This window comes from Cavia porcellus, unplaced genomic scaffold (genome assembly GCF_034190915.1).
Source record: "Cavia porcellus strain 051 isolate PalLab524CR breed Dunkin Hartley unplaced genomic scaffold, mCavPor4.1 scaffold_26, whole genome shotgun sequence".
In the NCBI taxonomy this organism is placed as follows: Eukaryota; Metazoa; Chordata; class Mammalia; order Rodentia; family Caviidae; genus Cavia; species Cavia porcellus.
In genome coordinates this window covers 44764710-44784144 of record NW_026947509.1, presented here as the reverse complement: position 1 = coordinate 44784144, position 19435 = coordinate 44764710, and the positions used below count along the sequence as shown (strand labels likewise).

At 42.3% G+C, this 19435-nt stretch overlaps 1 protein-coding gene across 3 annotated transcripts in view; it reads right to left on the bottom strand.

Moving 5' to 3' along the window:
- Positions 1-563: 563 nt before the first annotated feature.
- The window catches only part of Zdbf2 (zinc finger DBF-type containing 2), a 55114-nt gene continuing 36242 nt past the window's right edge, over positions 564-19435 (bottom strand). For 2 of the 3 annotated variants that reach the window (XM_063237345.1, XM_063237347.1), the window contains 2 exons: positions 4903-12522; positions 564-1041 (listed from right to left, as the gene is read on the bottom strand). In XM_063237345.1, the coding sequence (XP_063093415.1) occupies positions 885-1041; positions 4903-12522 (7777 nt within the window). In that variant the 3' untranslated portion in view covers positions 564-884. The remainder of the gene's footprint in view (positions 1042-4902; positions 12523-19435) is intronic. The other variant, XM_063237346.1, reaches the window with a different exon arrangement.

Sequence of the window (19435 nt, the reverse complement as noted above, 5' to 3'; positions counted from 1 at the left end):
GCCAATCTTCTCTCTCCATTTGTCTGCTGACAGACATATGGGCCACTTCCAAGTTACCTGTTACAAACTGTGCTGCTATAAACACCGGTGTGCATGTCCCACTCCAATATGGTGTCTCTATTTCTTCCAGGAAGATCCCCAGGAGAGGACCAGTGGGGTCCAGTGGGGTTTCTGCCCTCTGGGAAGAAGTGCCTCACATCCCCAGTGACCCTAGGACCTCCCGCTCCTTGTCTCTTAGAAGTTCCACCACCCGGGGAACCAAGTCTGCAACCACAGGGATCTTACAAGCTACATCCAAATCACAGCATTCGGCACTGCTTTTACTCACGCCAGCTTATGAGGGTGCTGGAATGCTTGGTACCTACCCAAAAGCCAGAAGCACTCGAGTTAAACTGATATTTGATGTATGAATAACCTATTGTCCTACCTATGCCTAGTTAGTGGTAAACGTAACAGGCAAAGTATTCTGCCACAAAAGTTAAGTGTGAAGTGTAAACTCTTCATTGAGAAGTTAACCTCTCTGCAAGGCCCCATTTCTGTGCTTAAAATCATTGCCCCCAAGATAAAGACCAACACTGAGTATCTTTAATCACCACATTTAAATCGACATCACATGGTTTCTGCTAAGATACACAGAGAACACAGAATTCCAAAGAATGCATAGATTACAAAGAAACAGCAGACAAACTGAAACTGAAGAATATCCCACAAAATCAGTTTATCTTCAAAATGCTATGCCATTAGGTACAGAGAAAGGCTGAAGAACTGTCCATAATGAAGCAAACCAATGAAAGAACAAGGAGATCTGTCATCCCGGATCAAACCCAGGATCCACAAGGACATCTGAGGACAATCTGAACTCAGTCCTAAAGCAGACAGTTCCATCAGTACTGATGACTAGTTCTGGTGGTGGGTGCCACAGGCACGGAGGTGGGTGAGTCAGAGGAGCGTGTCAGCCGCAAGCAGCACACCTTCAACGGTTCCTTGCTCAGTGGAGTGTTGGATGACCAAGGACTTGGATGATTCACAGCTTCTGTTTGCCTGCAAACGAGCCATCAGGAAAGGGCTGAGAGCACAGGGTAATGTGTGGACACCAAAGAATGGGAAGCTACTGAGAGAACCCATGTCGGGCAGGAAAGGGACAAAGGTTCAAAACCTACAGGCCAGCGACAGTACTCAAGGGTGGGACAAAGAGCACTCCCACAGGCAGGTGTTCTGTACGGGTTTGGGCTCAGAAATTAAGTTACAAATCCCGAGGCACCCAAGGTATGGAAGCGTGACGCCCAGTGGCCTCATCCTGTTTGTTAGCAGAAGGTGAGGGTTCTATAACCGACCTTACTAAAAACTAACTGGAAATGCTCTACAGGAAATAAACAAGAACACAATACTGATACAGCTCTACAAAGTGGATAAGCCTCACACACATGGTTTGTGAAATAAGGCAGATGTACCTCAGGGTTTCACCTCTAGGAAATGTCCAACAGAGGCTAAAAACATAGACTTGAATTAGAATGTTGGTGGCCTGGATCTGGGGGCTCTATGCCTCAATTTTCTTACCCAATCAATAGGAATAATAGTAATAATGTCTAATTGGTAAGTGTTCTTTGAAGATAAATGAGATAACACAGGTAAAGCTCAGCTGGGAGGGGCTCGAGGTGTACACCCACACACTCAGCTTAAAAATCTAAAAGATTAATTTCTTTCCAGGCTTAAAAGTTTAACTAAGCCTTTAAAAAGTGAATAATCACATAGTGTAATAAATAATAAGCACAAAAAGTGAAAGTTTAGTTATTTAAAAACTCAGCAATGAACTATATTTCTCCCTAGACCTACAACAGAAAAAGCCTAAAATACAGTGCCACATGGCCCGGGGCACACAGTAGCATGGGAAAGGGGCTCTTTCCTCAGTAGGTGTCACGCCGTGATGTGGACATTACCATGCGACCTCAACCCTGTTCCTGCGGCTTTTCAGCACAAGTACACAAGGTGAAGAGGTGCCGATCCAACACCACCAGACAAAGACACGGTTGCTTGCTCTCAATGCTGTGAAATAACTACTGTTTTGAATGCAGCCTGCACATCTTTGGTTAAACTATCTCCTCACCATCATCAACATTTATATTCTCATATCGGCTCTCAGACCAATTATAAAAGTACTTGCTTTTACTATTCTGATTTCAGAAAAGGTTTCTAACATGAGGCAAAAGTAGACACAGATTTCAATATTTAATAAATTGTATCTTGGTAACATCAAAAACAAGGTTACACTTTAAATTGCATTACAAAAATACATTAGTCTTCACATTAGTTTTACAGGGAAATATATAGTTCTTTGAATATTTAAATATAGCTTTTCTTTAAGCAAAAAAAAATGTTACTCAGAGCCCTAGTTACATAATTTAGATGCACAAATGCGAAAACACTACATGATACTGTCCACATACTGTAAAGAACACAGAACAAAAGTCTATGCAAGATACTGAAAAGGACAAGATCAACAAAATACTCATTATGGTTGTAGTTTGACATTTTACTATTGAAAGAATGTAATGTAATTTTTGACTACACAAAAACCACCAATTGTTTTATCTAATTTGCAAATTAAGCCAACATTTACTTAGGCAAAGGGGCATACCTTGCCTCCTATCAGAGTGTTAAAGTAATTCATCATCAACTTAAAATATACATTTTACAGTTTCAACTCTTCAAATATGCCAGAAATAATGATGGTTACAGAATTTAGTAAATACTTCCAAATTGTTCAACAAAATCATCAGTATTGTATTACACTTTTATATTTTTGGTGATGTAAATTTTTAAAATAAACTTTTTCCCTGTCCTACCTTAAAATGGTACTCAAAGAGTTTCTGCAGGTCAAACACAGTAACACTTTTATAGCTTTAAATTCTGATCACTTGATTTTCAAGAGCTGTCCTCTATGGATATAATCACAATAGACATGATTCCCCGTATTTACGCTGGACATTATCTCCATACACACTCTTGCTTTTATTTTTGTATGAGAAGGTGGTGGAGAAAGAGTCTTCCTATGTAGTGCAGACTAGTCTTAAACTCTTCCTGTCTCAGCCTCCCAAGTGCTGGAATTACAGGTGTGCACTGCCACATCTGGTTGAACTCTTGCTTTTAAATCTACACTGAAAAACTGCAGAAAGTCTATTAATGATACCTAAGGGAACCATGTGTCTATTCCACAGGGCAAAAAGATGCCAATACCTGCAAAGAGAGTATTTTCATATATTGTCTGTGTGGTTCCTTCTTCATAGGTAGGACAGAGCTTTCTTCCTAAGTTAAAATTGGAGGATTATTTTGAATGGGGAGCCTGCAGTAATATTTTAAGAATAGATATTAAACTCTTTGTATATAGGAGGCAAGGTTGAAGAAATGCTATATAGATTGCTTTGCGACTAAGAAATACACATTTGCCCACTTTTTTCAACATAATTACTGATTAAATTTAAAAGTAAAGAAGTTACAATGTAACACCATCATAAACACTCACTGGTTAAATAATAACCCCAAAACAAAATCACATTTATATTTCATTGATTTGAAGGTAGCACATTATCTCTGAAATTAAGACAACACAATGATTCTAGTTTCAGTAAAATATAATAGTCACACAATGTAGGTGACATTGTTTCCCCTTAACATCAATGACAGAAAAAAAGCTAAGCTCTTGGCTTAGCCAGAAAATGGGGTGCATCTTTACCAGCTCACTGGGCACCCTGAAATAAAAGATCTGAATATGATCAAGTACTCAAGACTGACATATTTTATCTGAACTGTTAAAAGGCAATTAGATAGTTTAAGATAAATTATCAAATTAGTTTATCTACAGCTACCTAACTAGTTCAAGATAAGTTTAAGACAAACTAATGTACAAATGGTTTGTTCACTTGTAAAAATGGGCCTTCATTGTTTGTTCAGGTTTTCTGAAATACTAATTTAGTAATGACAACAATTCATGGGCTGTCCAAATAATATTACCAAGCCAACTCAGTTTAAACCATTAAAAAATGATAATGTGTAAAACCGTTTAAGAGATAAGGCCATAAAATTGCCTGGATTTTCTACTAACCCACCAACCCAACATGTAAGAGGAAAGGTGGTTTTAAAAGCCTAATCATACTAGCAAAATCTTCCTATTAGGATCCAATGATGCTCAACAAGAGGTTTATGTGTGTGTCCAAATGAGAAAAGTCACAGATTTGCCTTTCCAACTTACATGATGCAGACAGTGTGTGTTGTATTTATAAACGCACCAGGCACTTTTTAAAAACTGGATTAAAGATAAGGTATCTCATTCTCGGGAGTGCTTTTAAAAGAAAGAGAAATCATGTTTTGTTTCAGTTGTGGTCATTTAAGTCAGTCCTGAAGAGCTGAAAGAACTCTGCAGTTCCTTCTTTGAATTAGCCCTTAGAATCATTGTGTGCTGGCGATGCCACTCAGAAACAAGTGGAATCTAAGTGCACAGGCATTTGCCTCCATTTCTGTACTAATAGCATCATTTTTTGCCATGTTTGCTGCTTTCATTCTGTTAGTGTTACAACTTGCCAGTACAAGACAGAGTTTCATAAAAAATGAGAGGGACATGATTGGAGGGACAAAATGCTGTAAACCATGTTAGATTATATTATGACAAATGAAGCTCTTCTACAGAAAACGCTGGACAAAGTGTGCTTTGAAATTAAAAAAAGAGGAAGTGGGGGCCCTAAAAGCTAATTTAAATGAATATAAAAGTTCTGAAAAATAATATCTGTAGCAAAATATTTTAAGGTCTTTCCCGCCAAAGTTGGGAAAGCTATGTGCACAAAAGTACAAATGTATTTGGATTGAAGTACTGAATTCTCCACCAGCAGAACACAACCCTTCCCATTTTACCTCAGTTTCTTTAGTTTGCTTGAGAGTCGAGTCCTCACCTTATTGCCAGCTGGAACGCAGCATGAGCTTCTCAAGTCGCACTCCCTCACAAGGATCGGCACTTTCTTTCTGTAAGTCTTATGGGCAGGTTTGCTTCTTCCCGAAGTGCTGGAGGAACATAGCACCCAGCATTTCTCGGAGGGCCCTGCCCCAGCTCTGATCTGCTCTTTGAAACAAGCTGCTGAGATAGGGGAGCTCAGAAACATTTTAGCAGCCTCCTTCCTCTTCTTCTTCTTCAGTTTAATGCCATCGGATATTTTCTTCTTGGGTTTCTCTGCGGTAACAGTGGCCTTGGTCTGATGTCGATTATTCAAGAGAACCGAATATTTCAGGGTGTACTTTTTGATGATAGCATTTGCTTTAATCCGAATCCAGATGGACTGCTTTTCTGAAGTGCCTCGGGATTTTTCCTGGAGAATAACTGCTTTACAAATGCTCTCAGGAAAACTTGGCTTAGCATGAGTTTTTTCCTTCTTGGCTTTTTTTTTCTTCTTGCTTTCCAGACACTCATTTATAACTGGTTTTGGACAGGCTTTGGCACCATCATTTGAAGGAGTCACCTGGAAATTACTATACTTTGGAGCCTCGTAAGTGTGCAGATTGTCTATATCCTCTAGAAGTACCCAAGGCTCATGGCTCCCCTCACGTGGCTGTAATTTGTATCGTGCTGTTTTTATGAAAGCTGATAGAGGGAGGCTTTGGGCGGGAGCAAAGCCTCTGGCACCGGGATTTCCATCACTCCTGCTGCAGTGAATGGCAGTGCTCTTGCTTGAGTCAAAGGCTGGCCTGGCTGCTTTCTGCAGAGGCCCAACGACCACTTTCTTAGGCAATGGGTCATTAAGACTGCTGTACTTACGTTTGCCCATGACCTGAGACTGATTGTCACAAGCATCCTTCTTCTTTTTAGATGAGCTGGGGAGTTCCTCTCTCTTCCACTTTGGATCTGGACCGACCCAGACTGAGAAACTGGGTTTCCCAGGCTCCAAAGTTTGAGCACGTGGTATGGGAATTTCCACTGCCCCACTTTGAGCCTCTTGCTTCCATTTCCTGTCACTCTGGAAACACTTCTTTTTTGGTGATTCTTCTTCTTCCTCTTCTTCTTCTTTGAGTATTTTTCTCTTCAGTGGACAACTCACAATATTGGTCTGAGTTGCGTGGTGGACTGAAGGCGCCTGGCTCTGAGAAGCTGGATTCCAATTCTGTTTAGGACGCTCCACTTTTATAGGATTGTGATGGCGCGGTTTATCTGAGGCCACTGTAATGACATAACCCTTTGCAGTTTCACCTGCATGGTGGTCGCCAGCTGCAGGAGTCTGAACAGGCAGAGCATTCTGATCAGAGTGGGGCCACGCAGGCTTCTTCTCCTCCTTCAACGAAACTTTCTTGGCAGAACAGTGGTTGTCATGAGAGGAACCATGGTGTCGACCTTTCTTCCGTTCCTTTACATGGCCCTCAGCTTTGTGGCCATCACCCTTCACTTTCTGCAGCTGTGCATCTCCTGCAGCTGAAGCGGAGGCAGGAGGCAGAGCTTTCTTCCGTTCCTTTACACGGCCCTCAGCTTTGTGGCAATCACCCTTCACTTTCTGCAGCCGTGCATCTCCCACAGCTGAAGCGGAGGCAGGAGGCAGAGCTTTCTTCCGTTCCTTTACACGGCCCTCAGCTTTGTGGCCATCACCCTTCACTTTCTGCAGCCGTGCATCTCCCACAGCTGAAGCACAGGCAGGAGACAGAGCTTCGAGGTCTGGTTGACTAAGATCAGCTTTGATGACCTTTGGTTCTTTGTCCCGGCTCTTCCCACAGGCAACCACAGAGCTGAACGGGTAGTAATGGTACTCTTTTGTGTCAAAGCTTACCTTCCTCCCTAGGCGTGTTTTCTTCACAACTTTCTGAGGCTGCTTGGCGTCAGCCTGTGTGGAAGGATCACGTTGAGCATCCACCCCGGAACCGTGAGATGTGCCACTCCTGCCTGCTGGGTCTGTACGTTTTGGCTTCCGAAGGTTTCCTCCATCAGCAATGTGAGGGATCATGGACCCGCTAGGGCCAGCACCGTCCACTGCAGAGCTACCACTGCTCTCCCAGCTCTTATCAATGAGTCTGGTACGCTTCGGATCCTTCTGCGGCCTGCCTGCACTGTTAGTTTTCTGAGAGGTGCCTTCGACATGAACATTTCCTTCAGCACCACTGGCTCCGTAGCTCCTCCCTTCTTCACCAGCCCCCTGTGACTGGTAGGACACACACGGGTTAGAGGCATACATGTTAAAATCTATTTCACAACCACAAGATTGACAGTGGGAGTCTCCCAGAATAATATAGTCTTTGTTCCGTGTTAATATTCTGAAACTCTTCTTTGAATGGTCACTCACAGATAGAGAAGAGGCTTCGAACCTTAGCTCAGAACCACAGAAGTGACAGTAGCGCATTGCTATCCCAATGAGTTCATTTATGCACCTGGTTCCTTCGAGGATTAAAGGAGGTGGGTCATCAGGATCTGAAATTACTTCCCGGTCACAGTCACTGTCACTGGCCTTCTCATCCACAAATACCACCTCTGGAGGATCAGCTTCTCCATCTGATGACTGGGACTGGTTCACAATAATCTGAAAAGAGACATCAGCATCATCCATCATCTCAGAAGCACCAGGTTCACCTGCCTTGTCTTTCAGGTCAAAAAGCTCCGTGTTCTGAAAGTTGATGTCTTTGCAAGCCACCTGAGTGGGATCAGCTTCTGGCTGCAGGTAAATACTGGAATCACATTCTGCCTCTGAACAGATGGGATAGCTCTCATTTTCCAGGTCACCATAAGCCTCCTTCTGACCATTTATGTCTTTGGCAGATGCATGAGAAGAAGAATCAACCACAAATTGGACAGGAACATCAGAATCATAACTTGTTTCAAAATCAATCAGTCTGTAGCTCTTGTCTCCCAGGTAAACATGGTCCTCCTTCAGATTCATTTCTTCGAAAGCTATGGGAAGCTGTCCCAAAGGCACTGACTGAAAAAGTTCATTAGAATCAAAACTTGTAGAGGGATGAGGGTCACTGCAGTTCATTTCCAAACTGGCATGCGTCTCTCGCAAACTTTGTGGATGCTGAATGGATGACTGAAGAGGGACATTTGAAACATAAATTATTTCAGAACCATCAGGTTCATAGCCCTTATGCTCAAGATAAACATGTCCCTTCTCCGGAAGGTCTGCTTCTTTAAGAGGCTCTTGAATTTCATTAGTCATAGACCAAGAGGGTTCATTAGAATCAGAATTTATTTTAGAATCACTAGGTCTGACATTTTTATCCTTCAAGCCAAGATGCTTTTTCCATTTCTTCTTTTGAATGACTTTGGTTTGGCCAGTCACTGGCTGATGGACATTGGAATCAGGCATAACTTCACAACTCTCAGCTGCACCCTGCTGACCTTCCACATCAACACCTCCACCTCTGCCAGGGGCTGTTTCTTTCACTGTTTTGCTTGGCTGTTTAGCTGCTGGTTGGGCAGAGGTGTCAGCAGAGTTTCCTTCAGAATCTCCAGACTGATCGTTCTTACCATCTCCCTTTGACTTCTCAACAGCTACGTAAGGGCGATCAATTATTGCCTGAACCAAGAAATCTGAGTCCAAAATCATTTCAGAAGAAACATTTTGGCTCTTATATCCCAAGTGCACCCGACCATCTTTTCCCCGGCCTAGGAGCTGAATAGCTATTGCAGGTTGACCAGTGGCAGACTTTAGAGAAACAGCAGGACTAGGTACTGCTTTTGAGCAACTGGGCGCATTGATGTCATGTTGCAGGGTGATAGCTTCTTCTGGCCATAGATTAACTGTGGTAATCGCTCTGTGGTCGTGTTCAGGCGGCGACTGAAGATGGTCAGCAGAACCGAAACTTACTCTGGAGCCACTAGGTCTGCTCCTTTTGTCTTTCCTAGTGACGTGTTTCTTTTTCAAAAGGAACAGAGGAGGTTGGTCAAAGACTGGGTGAAAAGAGCCAGTAACATCCACATTTGCTTCAAATCCTGTCCAGGGAGGACTCTCACCTTCCGGGTAAAGAGAGTCCTCTTGCCAGACATTTGGTGGAGGGTTTTCAGGCATTGAATGAGGAAAGTCATCAGAACTCAGAGTTCGCTCAGAGTCTCCATATTTATCAGTCTTCTTTTCAATGTGCTTCTTCTTTTCTTTTTTTTTAAGAGATACCTGAGGCTCCGTTACCGGAGAATGAGGGATGTTAGGCTTTATTTCAGAGGCACTATATTTAGCCCTTTTGCCTTGAAAATCAGCCTGTTTTTCTTTGGGATGCCAAATATTTTTAACAACTGCTTGAGGCTTTTGAATCACTGACAGAAGAGGGGTGTCAGAATCCAAGTGGGTTCCAGAAACACTGGCTTCGTTTTGCATGTTTTCTACGCACTCTTCTTTCTGAAAGTTGCTGCAATGAATGAGAGCTTCAGGATGTCCAGTGGTTGAAAGAAAAATGTCATGATTCAAATTTAGTTTGGAATCAGCAGGCTCATTTTCTTTGTTTTTTAAGTGCACCTGCTCTTCCTTTTGAGAATTTAGTTTTTTAATGGCTACTTCGGGAGGATTGGTCACTGAATGAAGAGGGGTGTATGAATCCGAATTTATTTCAGAACAAGTGAGTTTTGCATTCTTCCTTTCTAAGGGTATGTATTCTTCTTCCTGAATGATTACTTCTTTAACAGCTACTTCAGGTTGATCATTTCCTGAATGAAGAGGAATATCAGAATCAAAAGTTATTTCAGAAACACAATCACTTTCATTTTCCAGATCAACAGGCTCTTCCTGATAAACAGCTACTTGAGGTTGGTCAACTACTGAGCAAGCAGGAATATCAGAATCAAAAGTTAGGTCATAACTATTTGACCCACAGCTCTCCGCTTCCAGCTTAAAAGGATCTTCTTTTAGTCTTTCAACATCCAGCTGAGACCGCTCAGTAATTGACAGAAGAGGGGAATCGGAATCAAATGTCAACTCAGAACTGGAATGCTCACTGATCTTAGCTTCCACGCCAACATTTAACTCTTTATGATTTACTTCACCTAAATGCCCTTCAGGTTCATCCTTAGCTGACTGATAAAAACAATCATGCGACTCAAAACTTAGACCAGAAATGCTAGATTGAACACTCTTATTTCCTAGATCAATATCTACAGCCTGAGGGTTTACTTCTTTAACTGCTACTTGAGATTCATCAGCCACTAATTGAGCATCAGCATGAAAACCCGTGTCAGGATCATGAGACTCACAGTTCATATCCACAAGGCCAGCCTTCTTCTTTTTCTGAAGCTTTATTCCTCCAACATCTCTCTGGGGCCGATGAGACTCTGCCTCAAGAGAAACACAAGCGAGATGTGCTTTGGCGTTACTTGGCTTACATTTCTTATTTTTGGCTTGGACAGGTCTACCTTTCTGGCTTCCTTCAGCACCAGTTGCTTGGGGGTGGTCAGCTGCTGACCAAGATGAACCATCACTGTCAGAACTTGATTTGGAGTAACTAGACCCGTAGCTCTTATCCACCAGGCAAATGCGAGGCTTTGTGTAATGCTTCTTTTTTGTGACATCCGTGGAGGACTCAACTATGGATTCAAGTGAGGCCACAGAAGCAGCACTTCCTTTGGAGCTGCCTGATCCATAGCTCCTGTCCACCAAATTGATGGGAACACCATTAGGAAAGATTACATCTGCGTCAGGCTGTGGGGGGTTGATGCTGGTTGGCTTTGAGTTAGCGTGATCAAAATTCACTTCTGAACCACTGGAATCATAGCTTTCATCCACCAGGCTTCTGTGTTTTGCTTTTGAAGGGCTTTTTTCTTCGACAAGCACTTGAGATTGGTTGGAAACTTCAAGAGTATCATCAAAGTCTTCCTCTGAGCTTATTTCAGAATAACAAGCTTTATCACTCTGGTCCTGCGAAGCATCATGTGTTTCTTCTAAAACATTTGTTTTTCTCGCAGTGACTTCAGATAGGTCAATTGGTGAAGGAGAAAATGAATCAAAATCAAAACTTGTTTCAGACTCTTGCGACCCACTGCTCTCATCTTTGTCATCACTTTGTTCCTCTTTCCAGAGGTGCAGCTCTTGTACAGCCTTCCGGGCTGAGATGGATGATGACTGCAGAGACTTGCGATCAAACTTGACTTTAGCACTCACTGAGCCCTTTGGTTTTGAAACTGCTGGCTTGTTGTGAATCGTACCCTTTTCTTCCCGGGTGAGACTTGTCTGTGACAGAAATTCTTTCCCATGGCGCACTGGAATTGCACCTTTCAAGATCCGCTTGGGGGTGGCGAATTCTGAGATGCGCTTGGGGATGGCGAATTCCGAGATCTGCTTTGGGGTGGCACCTTCTGAAACGCGTTTTGGGGTGGCGAATTCTGAGATGCGTTTTGGGGTGGCGAATTCTGAGATGCGTTTTGGGGTGGCAAATTCCGAGATCTGCTTTGGGGTGGCGAATTCTGAGATGCGTTTTGGGGTGGCAAATTCCGAGATGCGTTTTGGGGTGGCAAATTCTGAGATGCGTTTTGGGGTGGTGAATTCTGAGATGCGCTTTGGGGTGGCGAATTCCGAGATCTGCTTTGGGATGGTGCCTTCCGAAATGCGTTTTGGGGTGTCACCTTCTGAGACACGCTTCGGGGTGGCGCCTTCCAGGATCCGCTTTGGGGTGGCGCCTTCTGAGATCCACTTGGGAGTGGCACCTTCCGGGAACCGCTTTGGGGTGTCACCTTCTGAGATGCGTTTTGGGATGGCACCTTCCGAAATCCGCTTTGGGGTGGCACCTTCCAAGATCTGCTTTAGGGTGGTGCGTCCCGAGATCCGTTTGGCAGTCCGCACACCAGATGTATTCAGTTTTAGAACTGGGTTTACTGCTACTTTAGAAGAAGATTCCACTTGGACAGGACTCTTAGTGTCCTTTGATTCACGGAATTTAGTTTCACCCTGACATTTTACACCTTTCTGGGCAAGCAACTTATTTGAAATTGCATGTACAGATTTTTTACTGGATTCTTTAGGATTCTCATGAGAAACTGAAGAAGTTTTTGGGTGATGTGAGGGCATATGATTTCTAGGGCCCTCATCTAGCTGCTCAACCTTGTCAGCTTTGCTTGATTTATGTTTGCTGACTGACTCTGATCGAGTTGCTAGTGGTATCCTACTAGTACTCGCGGCAACTGGTCTAGCACTGGCAGACACTGGTCTAGGATTGTCAGCAACTGGTCTAGCATGAAAACTTCCAGGCAGACACCTAGCAGGAACATTACAAATCACAGGAGGACGGATTATGCTTCTCCCACTATTGGAAGGCTGACCAATAACTGCGGGATTGATTCTCACACCACTCTTAATTTTATTCAACTCCAAAGACTGCTGCTGTCCCCTCTCTAGTTTCTGGATAACTGATGGCCGAACCAAAGTCTCCCCTGCAGAGTTCTGAGAGACACGAGGGCGAGGAGGTAATCCCTCAACAGATTCAGAATTCCTGGGGCTTCTCTTTTCAACATCAGTGTCTTCCGGGAAGACCTCATCCAAACGGATCATCTCAGGTGACATGGGATGTGCGGGCATCTCAGGCTGTGCTCTGAAAAGAAAGGAGAAGACTCTGTAAAGATATTCTAGTGTCTGTGTAAGAGTCATAATAAATGTTATTTTCTTTCTATACTGGGCATTCCTTACAGGACAAAGAATCGAATCAATCACAGCAGACCGCATACTCTGTTCCTTTTGGGGAGGTATTACTCTACCAACTGTTCCCTAATAAACGCAAATGGGTTTATTCTCATGTTTAGACATGAGAAAATGCAAGTGAAATCACTTCTGTAGCATTTTTCAGTTATCAGAATAGTAAACAGCAAAAAGTTGGATGGACACAAGTTGTGGGGAGCCACCTGGGCGACTCTCCTTGAAAGAAGGGCAGCTGTCTCCACTTGGGATAAACGTGGCCTGTCTCTGCATATTGATATGTACAGGGCTGGCTGGGCCATTTCTTTGTCCCTTCAATGGGCTCTAAAGCAATGTACATGGGGCTGGCTGAGGAGCTGATTCATAATCTTTGAAGAAGGCAACAGTCACTGTTCCCCACCCAGTGGCTCCTGAAAAACACGTTGAGCCATGTGGGATGGAGACTAACTGCTCTAGGAGGTGAGGTCAGCTCGATCTGAGCCTCAAGAGAGAGGTGGACCAAGACGAGACTCAGGAAAGGGCTCCTGATGACAAGTTACTTGACCTTGTATCCTCCAGATTCCACTTGTGACAAAGTGGATTGGTCTCCTGCATGAGACCATTCAGATGAGTAAACTGGTAAATATATCCAAAGCATTAGGAAATGGAGAGAAGCCTAGCACACAATACGCACCCACAAGATCAACAATTATTTTAATCCACATTTCAGCCATGGTGTAAGGACACAGGCACTTTAATACACTGTTAGCAGGAGTACATACTCACTTCCCATTACTACATAATCTTTACACAGACTGGTAACGGCTGTGAGAACAGTTTAGCAATGCCATTAAATAAATGTACATACTCTCCAACCTAGTAATTCCACTTTTGGCTTATGTGTGTAATTTTACAGGCAGCTGAGTTAGTTAGAAAGATTACAGGAGTCAGACAGAGCCAGGCCCTCAAGGAAGCCAGCAGAGAGGACCAGATGTCTTGTGACCTTGGAGGAAACACACACCTCTTGCTGTGGGCCAGATCTCAAGACAGAAAACAAAATAAATGCAACCACACCCCAAATATAAATAGGGAGTAGGTATGCATCACATTGAGAAGCCAGGAGTCACCATCCCAATCCCCTATAGAAAAAATCACTGATCTGTAAAGAATGTTCACTTGCTAATGACTCGCTTCCCCATTTGTCCCTGATTTGGTCAATACCTGAACAATTAGTCTGATTGGTTGACCATAGTTCTGTCCCACCTCATGCTCATCTGCCTTGCGATTTCCAGTTTTTCCCACCTTAGACCTGCCTCACCTCATGGTTTTACTCTATAAAAATCCTGAGAAAATACAGAATCTTTGGCAACCCACTCGGAACCCCTTCCATCTCTCTCAGGCAGAAACTTTCTTTCCCTCAATAAATATTTCTGACTTTGGGAGAACATGGCGGACAGATAGCAGCAGCTACAGAGGCTCTCTGAAAGACCCAGCTTAGAATCCAGTAATGGTGCGGAGTGAGGAATCCTAAACAAGAGAGGAGATATGCCCTGCTGACCCAAGAATGAACTGGGCTGAGAGAAACCAACTAGAAATGCAATCCTGGTGCTATAACAGTAACAGATAAAGCCTCAGCGTGGAAGCTGGAGCCCGCACCATTGGAAACTGCGATTTGGGTTTCCTGCCGCCACAGCTGCGTCTGAATCAGCTCGGCAGGGAGAGAGACGCATGAAAGTGCTGAGAACAGGAATTGGTGAATGGAGTTAAGAGCTGGGCGGGCAGGGAGCCGTGCATCGACCTCTGGTGAGTGAGGGAAACTGGGACTCTCCCACGGTCTAGGAGGTGCCAACAGAGGACATTCTGAGATGGGGCAGACTTGCTGGAACAGGGTGCTGTAGTGACTTCAGTCACATATCCCCCTCTCAAGCAAGATTGGTGAGCAGTGCCTAGCCTATGTGATGCTGCTGGCTGAGACCCAGTAGACTAGCACAGCCCAGGTCCCAGTGCCTGAAGGTGACCTGGAGGGGCGGGCCCCACATAGGCTGCCTGTTTGGTAACTCCCTGGTGTGCTGCGGTGGGCAGGAACACCTAGTCTGCACAATTCAATCAGACTGTGGCCAACAGGGAAGGAAGCTGGGCCTCCTATATATGCTTGCATATAAAAGGAACAAACAATACGGGAAGAGGGAGCAATAAGAAAGGCCCCTCAGCCCCCAATCCTGAGAAACAGGTAATAGCAGACACCATATCAATAGACATAAAGCGCTATCTCCAGAACCTCATAGACAAGTTCAGGAATGAAGTTATTAATGACCTGAAGCTAGACATAAGCAGAATAGTTAGAGAAATGCTAAACACCACCCAAGAAAAAACAGATGGTGGAATGGAAGAACAGAAAAAGAGGGGAGAATTGTTTGATGGAGAAAATAGAGAAAGCATAGAATACATGAAGCAGGTTCAAAGAGATTACCAGGAAACTAAAAACTCTATCAAAAACTGGCATAACAGCTTGAAAGAAACTAAGGATAGATTATCTGAACTGGAGGCCAGATTTGTAATATGGGAGAATGAAATGAAAAACTTCTTTAAAATAACAAAGAAGCAAACAGCAATAATACAAAGACTAGAAGATGATAAGAGGATCTATAACTTAAGAATTAAGAACATAAAAGAAGAGGTAGGGACACAAACAAATGAACTGCAAAAGCTACTTGCAGAAATAATCCAGGAGAATTCTCCTAATTTAGCAAAAGGTAAAGATACTCAGATGTATGAAGCATTCAGGACCCCAGCCACCTACAACCCAAACAGAGCTATACCCAGGCATATAATAATCAAAATACCAGAAATCCAATACAAGAACAGAATATTAAAAGCCGTCAGAGACAAGAAACAGATCACTTACAAGGGAACACCCATCAGAATTACAGCAGACTTCTCGGCACAAACCATCAAATCACGAAGAGCGTGGGGGGAAATAATTCAAGCTTTGAAAGATAATAACCTCCAGCCAAGATTGATATATCCTGCACAACTATCCCTGGAAATTGATGGAAAAACAAGGTGTTTCCAAGATAAAGAGGAACTAGGGGAATATGCAACCACCAATTCAACTCTACAGAGATTACTGCAGGATATTCTAAAAAAGAAAAATACGAAGAATCCAGAAATAGTGGCGGAGAGGCCACAATGAAGCAGAAAACAAAATGAAGAAGACAAACTGACAACTAATGACAGTAAAAGAGCTCAACAGAAATGAGGCAGAGAAGATTGGATGATAGCAACAGCTATTTTGGAGAAAATGACGTCATAATAGGTAATGCTGAATTAGTATCATCTTGTTTTGAAGTCTCATCAAGCTTTTGCTCTTCTGTCTCCATTGGTCTTAGCATGTTGTATCTTATTGGATTTTATTATATGTGATGGTATAAACAAAAACTTTTATAGACAAGGAGATTATACAGAAACCATTGTTCATCTTCTGTTAGTTTATTCTAAATACCCTGTAATACTGTCATTCTCTTGAATGGTTTTACATTGTTTTGATATATTTGATGCTACAGTATATGAAGTTATACTCAAAGATTTCAAGGAAAGAGACAATATGGTAACTACTTTTATGTTGGGATTATCTTGTGGTAAAACACTATTTTGCTTAAATGGTTATGTTTTCTCTGCGCTGTTTTGTGGTTATGCCCTCTTTTATCTCAATCTCCATTTTATTATTTACTTTTTTATTTTTATCCTTTTAATTAAGGGAAAAATAAATAAAAAATAGTAGGATATATTATAGTAACCCACTTTGATTTACTATTAACTTGATTTGAAGCCCTGTATTGCTCTCACCATCTTGTTTTGACTGATGTTCCTCTATTCTGTTTTGCTTGATAGTACCAGGTTTGAAAGTATAGGCAACAGCTGTGAAGATAGTGGGATTCATTATGACGCCCATTCTGGTTGACTATTATCTACTTTTGAAGACCTGTAATGTCTCCAATGTTTTGGTTTTGTTGGTTTCATTCTTTACTGTTTTGTTCAATTTTATTATAATTGATGATATAGGCAATTCTATTAGAGATAGCGGGAGGCATTATGGTAACCATTGTTGATCACCTTGTATTATGTTTTTACATTATCTGTTATGTCCAACCTTTTGATTTGACCGACTCTGTTCTGTTATGTCACATTTGGTTTTACTCTCTTCCAAAAAAAGCACTAAGAACTGTGGGAGAAATAAAACCCAAAGTGTGTAATAGTCATTGTACAAAAGAGAGGAAAAGAAAGTGCTCTAAACAATATAACTGCATGTATATTTAAGTGTATAAGATAGACAATGATATTACTGAGTTTTGTTGGATCATTGAACAGAACTGTTTGGTCTCACTGTTTGAATGTCCACTATATAAGCTTTAATTTTGTAACTTGAACAAATATTTCTAAGATGAGAATATGTAATCCATTAACTAGTGATTTCCTACTGTTTATTTTTTTTCTGAAATTCTGTATAACTTGTACCCTTTTTCTGCTTTTTTGTCTTTTTCTCCTTAAATAAAATTTAAAAACATATATATATATATATATATACATACATATACATATTTCTGCTCTTAACTTCTGTTGTTCCTAAGATTCATTCTGCAATTTTAGAGAACACAAACTCATTCCAGATAAAGGTCGGAATTTTGTTCCCTATATCACAATGAGGAGTGTACAAAAATACAGCTATTTTGTTTTTATTTTTGGTAATGGCAAAAAACTGGAACCCACCTTAATACTCAACAGTTGTGTACTGGTTCAATAATTAATGCTATTTAATGGAATACAGTATAGATTTTTAAAATTATAAGGCAGCTCTGGTAAGTAATAATGAAGATCAATCACTATAAACATTGGAAGTGAAAAGCAAATATATACAAAATACTAAATAAACAAAACACTACTGCAAAATAGAATGGACAAAACAGATAGGTTTAGAGTATCTATAGAGGGCTATCTAGGAAACTGGTCACACTCTCGACCCATCAGGAAGTGAGTAAGACGGCCAGAGCAGGAATAAGGCTTGGGGTTTTTGTTTGTTTGTTTGTTTGTTTGGGTTTTTTTTTTTTTTTTTTTTTTTGATTTTTGGAGAAGGAACTTCACTATGTTGCCCAGGGTAGCCTTTCACCCCTGGGCTCAAGAAATCCTCTGCTTCTGCCTCTACCTCTGAGTGGCTGGGGCCTATGTCTCACTTTTGAATGTGCCTTTGAATTATATCTATGCATATGTATTTCCCTTTCAAAATTTTAAATTGCCCTTTTTTTTGTACCAGGGATTGAACTCATGACTTCACACTTGCCAGGCAGGCATTTTATGCCACTGAGCTAAATCCCCGGCCCTTTTTTTTTTTTTTTGCTTTTTGCAACAGTTTCAGTACATAGTTTGAGTCGGCCTTAAACTCAAGGCAATCCTCCTATCAGCTTCCTACGTGCTGGGATTACAGGTATGCACCATCACAACAGGCAACTTTTTAAAAGACCCAACACTTCACATCTAAAGTCACTCAATGAACCTCTTCAGCCCTCAAGACAACATAAGGATATTGCTATGTTCTGAAATGTCAGGAACCCAGCCAAGATCCCCAACTGCCTGCATGAGAAGTATGACAAAAGGATGAAATAAGAAACACAACTTTATTAATAGATGATAGAGGTCTGGGAGGTCAAGATGGGCAGAGATAAAGACTCTCCAAGCCAGCACTACTCATGGGCTGTGTACAGTGACAGGAGGGGCGTGGAGGGGATGGCTCAGAGGTGGATGGCTCGAGGGTGTGGAGATCTAATGGAATGAGGATCTTTATGTTGAGGAGGAAGGTGGGGAGAGACAGCAGGTTAATGAAGAGTCTGTCCTTTCCCTTAGGGAAATCCTCTTCCCACTGCTACTGGGCTCCCAAAAAACCAAAATGGCCTTGGCTGGTGTAATCCTGCCTGGGGCGTCACAGCATCACAGAAGCCAGGTGTCCACATTCCCAAACCAGCCCCAAGATGGGCAGGACAAGGAGAGCCCAGGATACACTGTGCCAGTGTACAATGCACGCTCCCCATCACTGAATTCTTAGAGAGGGGCAGGAATGGGCACCCATCAGCCACCTACTGAGAGCTTGCTACTCTGGGACTAGACTACAATGGGAGAGAAGGCAAATTCAAAGAAAGTTAGTCTGTACTCCAGTGGCTTTACAAGATGTTACAGAAAAATTACATCTTCAAAGTACTATGCATCATCACACCTAGACTGACTTTAAAAACATCACTTGATCACAACCAAGAAAAGCCAAAAAGACATAACAACTTAACATGCAGTGGTAGTCTCACGGAAACAGAAAAAAAGAAAATTAGGTGTGGTAGCACATGCCTGTAATCCCAACTGCTCAGGAGGCTGAGGCAGGAGGAACGCAAATTCAAGCAAGCCCAGCTTGAACAACTGAGAGACAAACTGACAACTTAAAAAACAAAAAAGGACTGGAGATGTACTTAACAGCATTCCCTGGATTCAATCCCCAGTGAAGCACAGACACAGCAAATCTGAATAAGCTATAGACTTTAATGAATGACCATCAGTTTATTACTTGCAACAAACACTAACATATTAGTGTGAGATGTTAACTTAGGGAAGCTAGATAAGGGGATGTTACAGAAACTGTGCTATCATCTGTTTTTCTGTACATCTAAAACTGCTTTTAAAAAGTGTCTATAGAGGATAGGACATGCTGGAGCACATCTGTAATCTCTGCATTCAGGAGGCTGAGGCAGGAGGATTACTGCCAGTTTGAGGCTACCCTGAACTATATAGTGAGACCC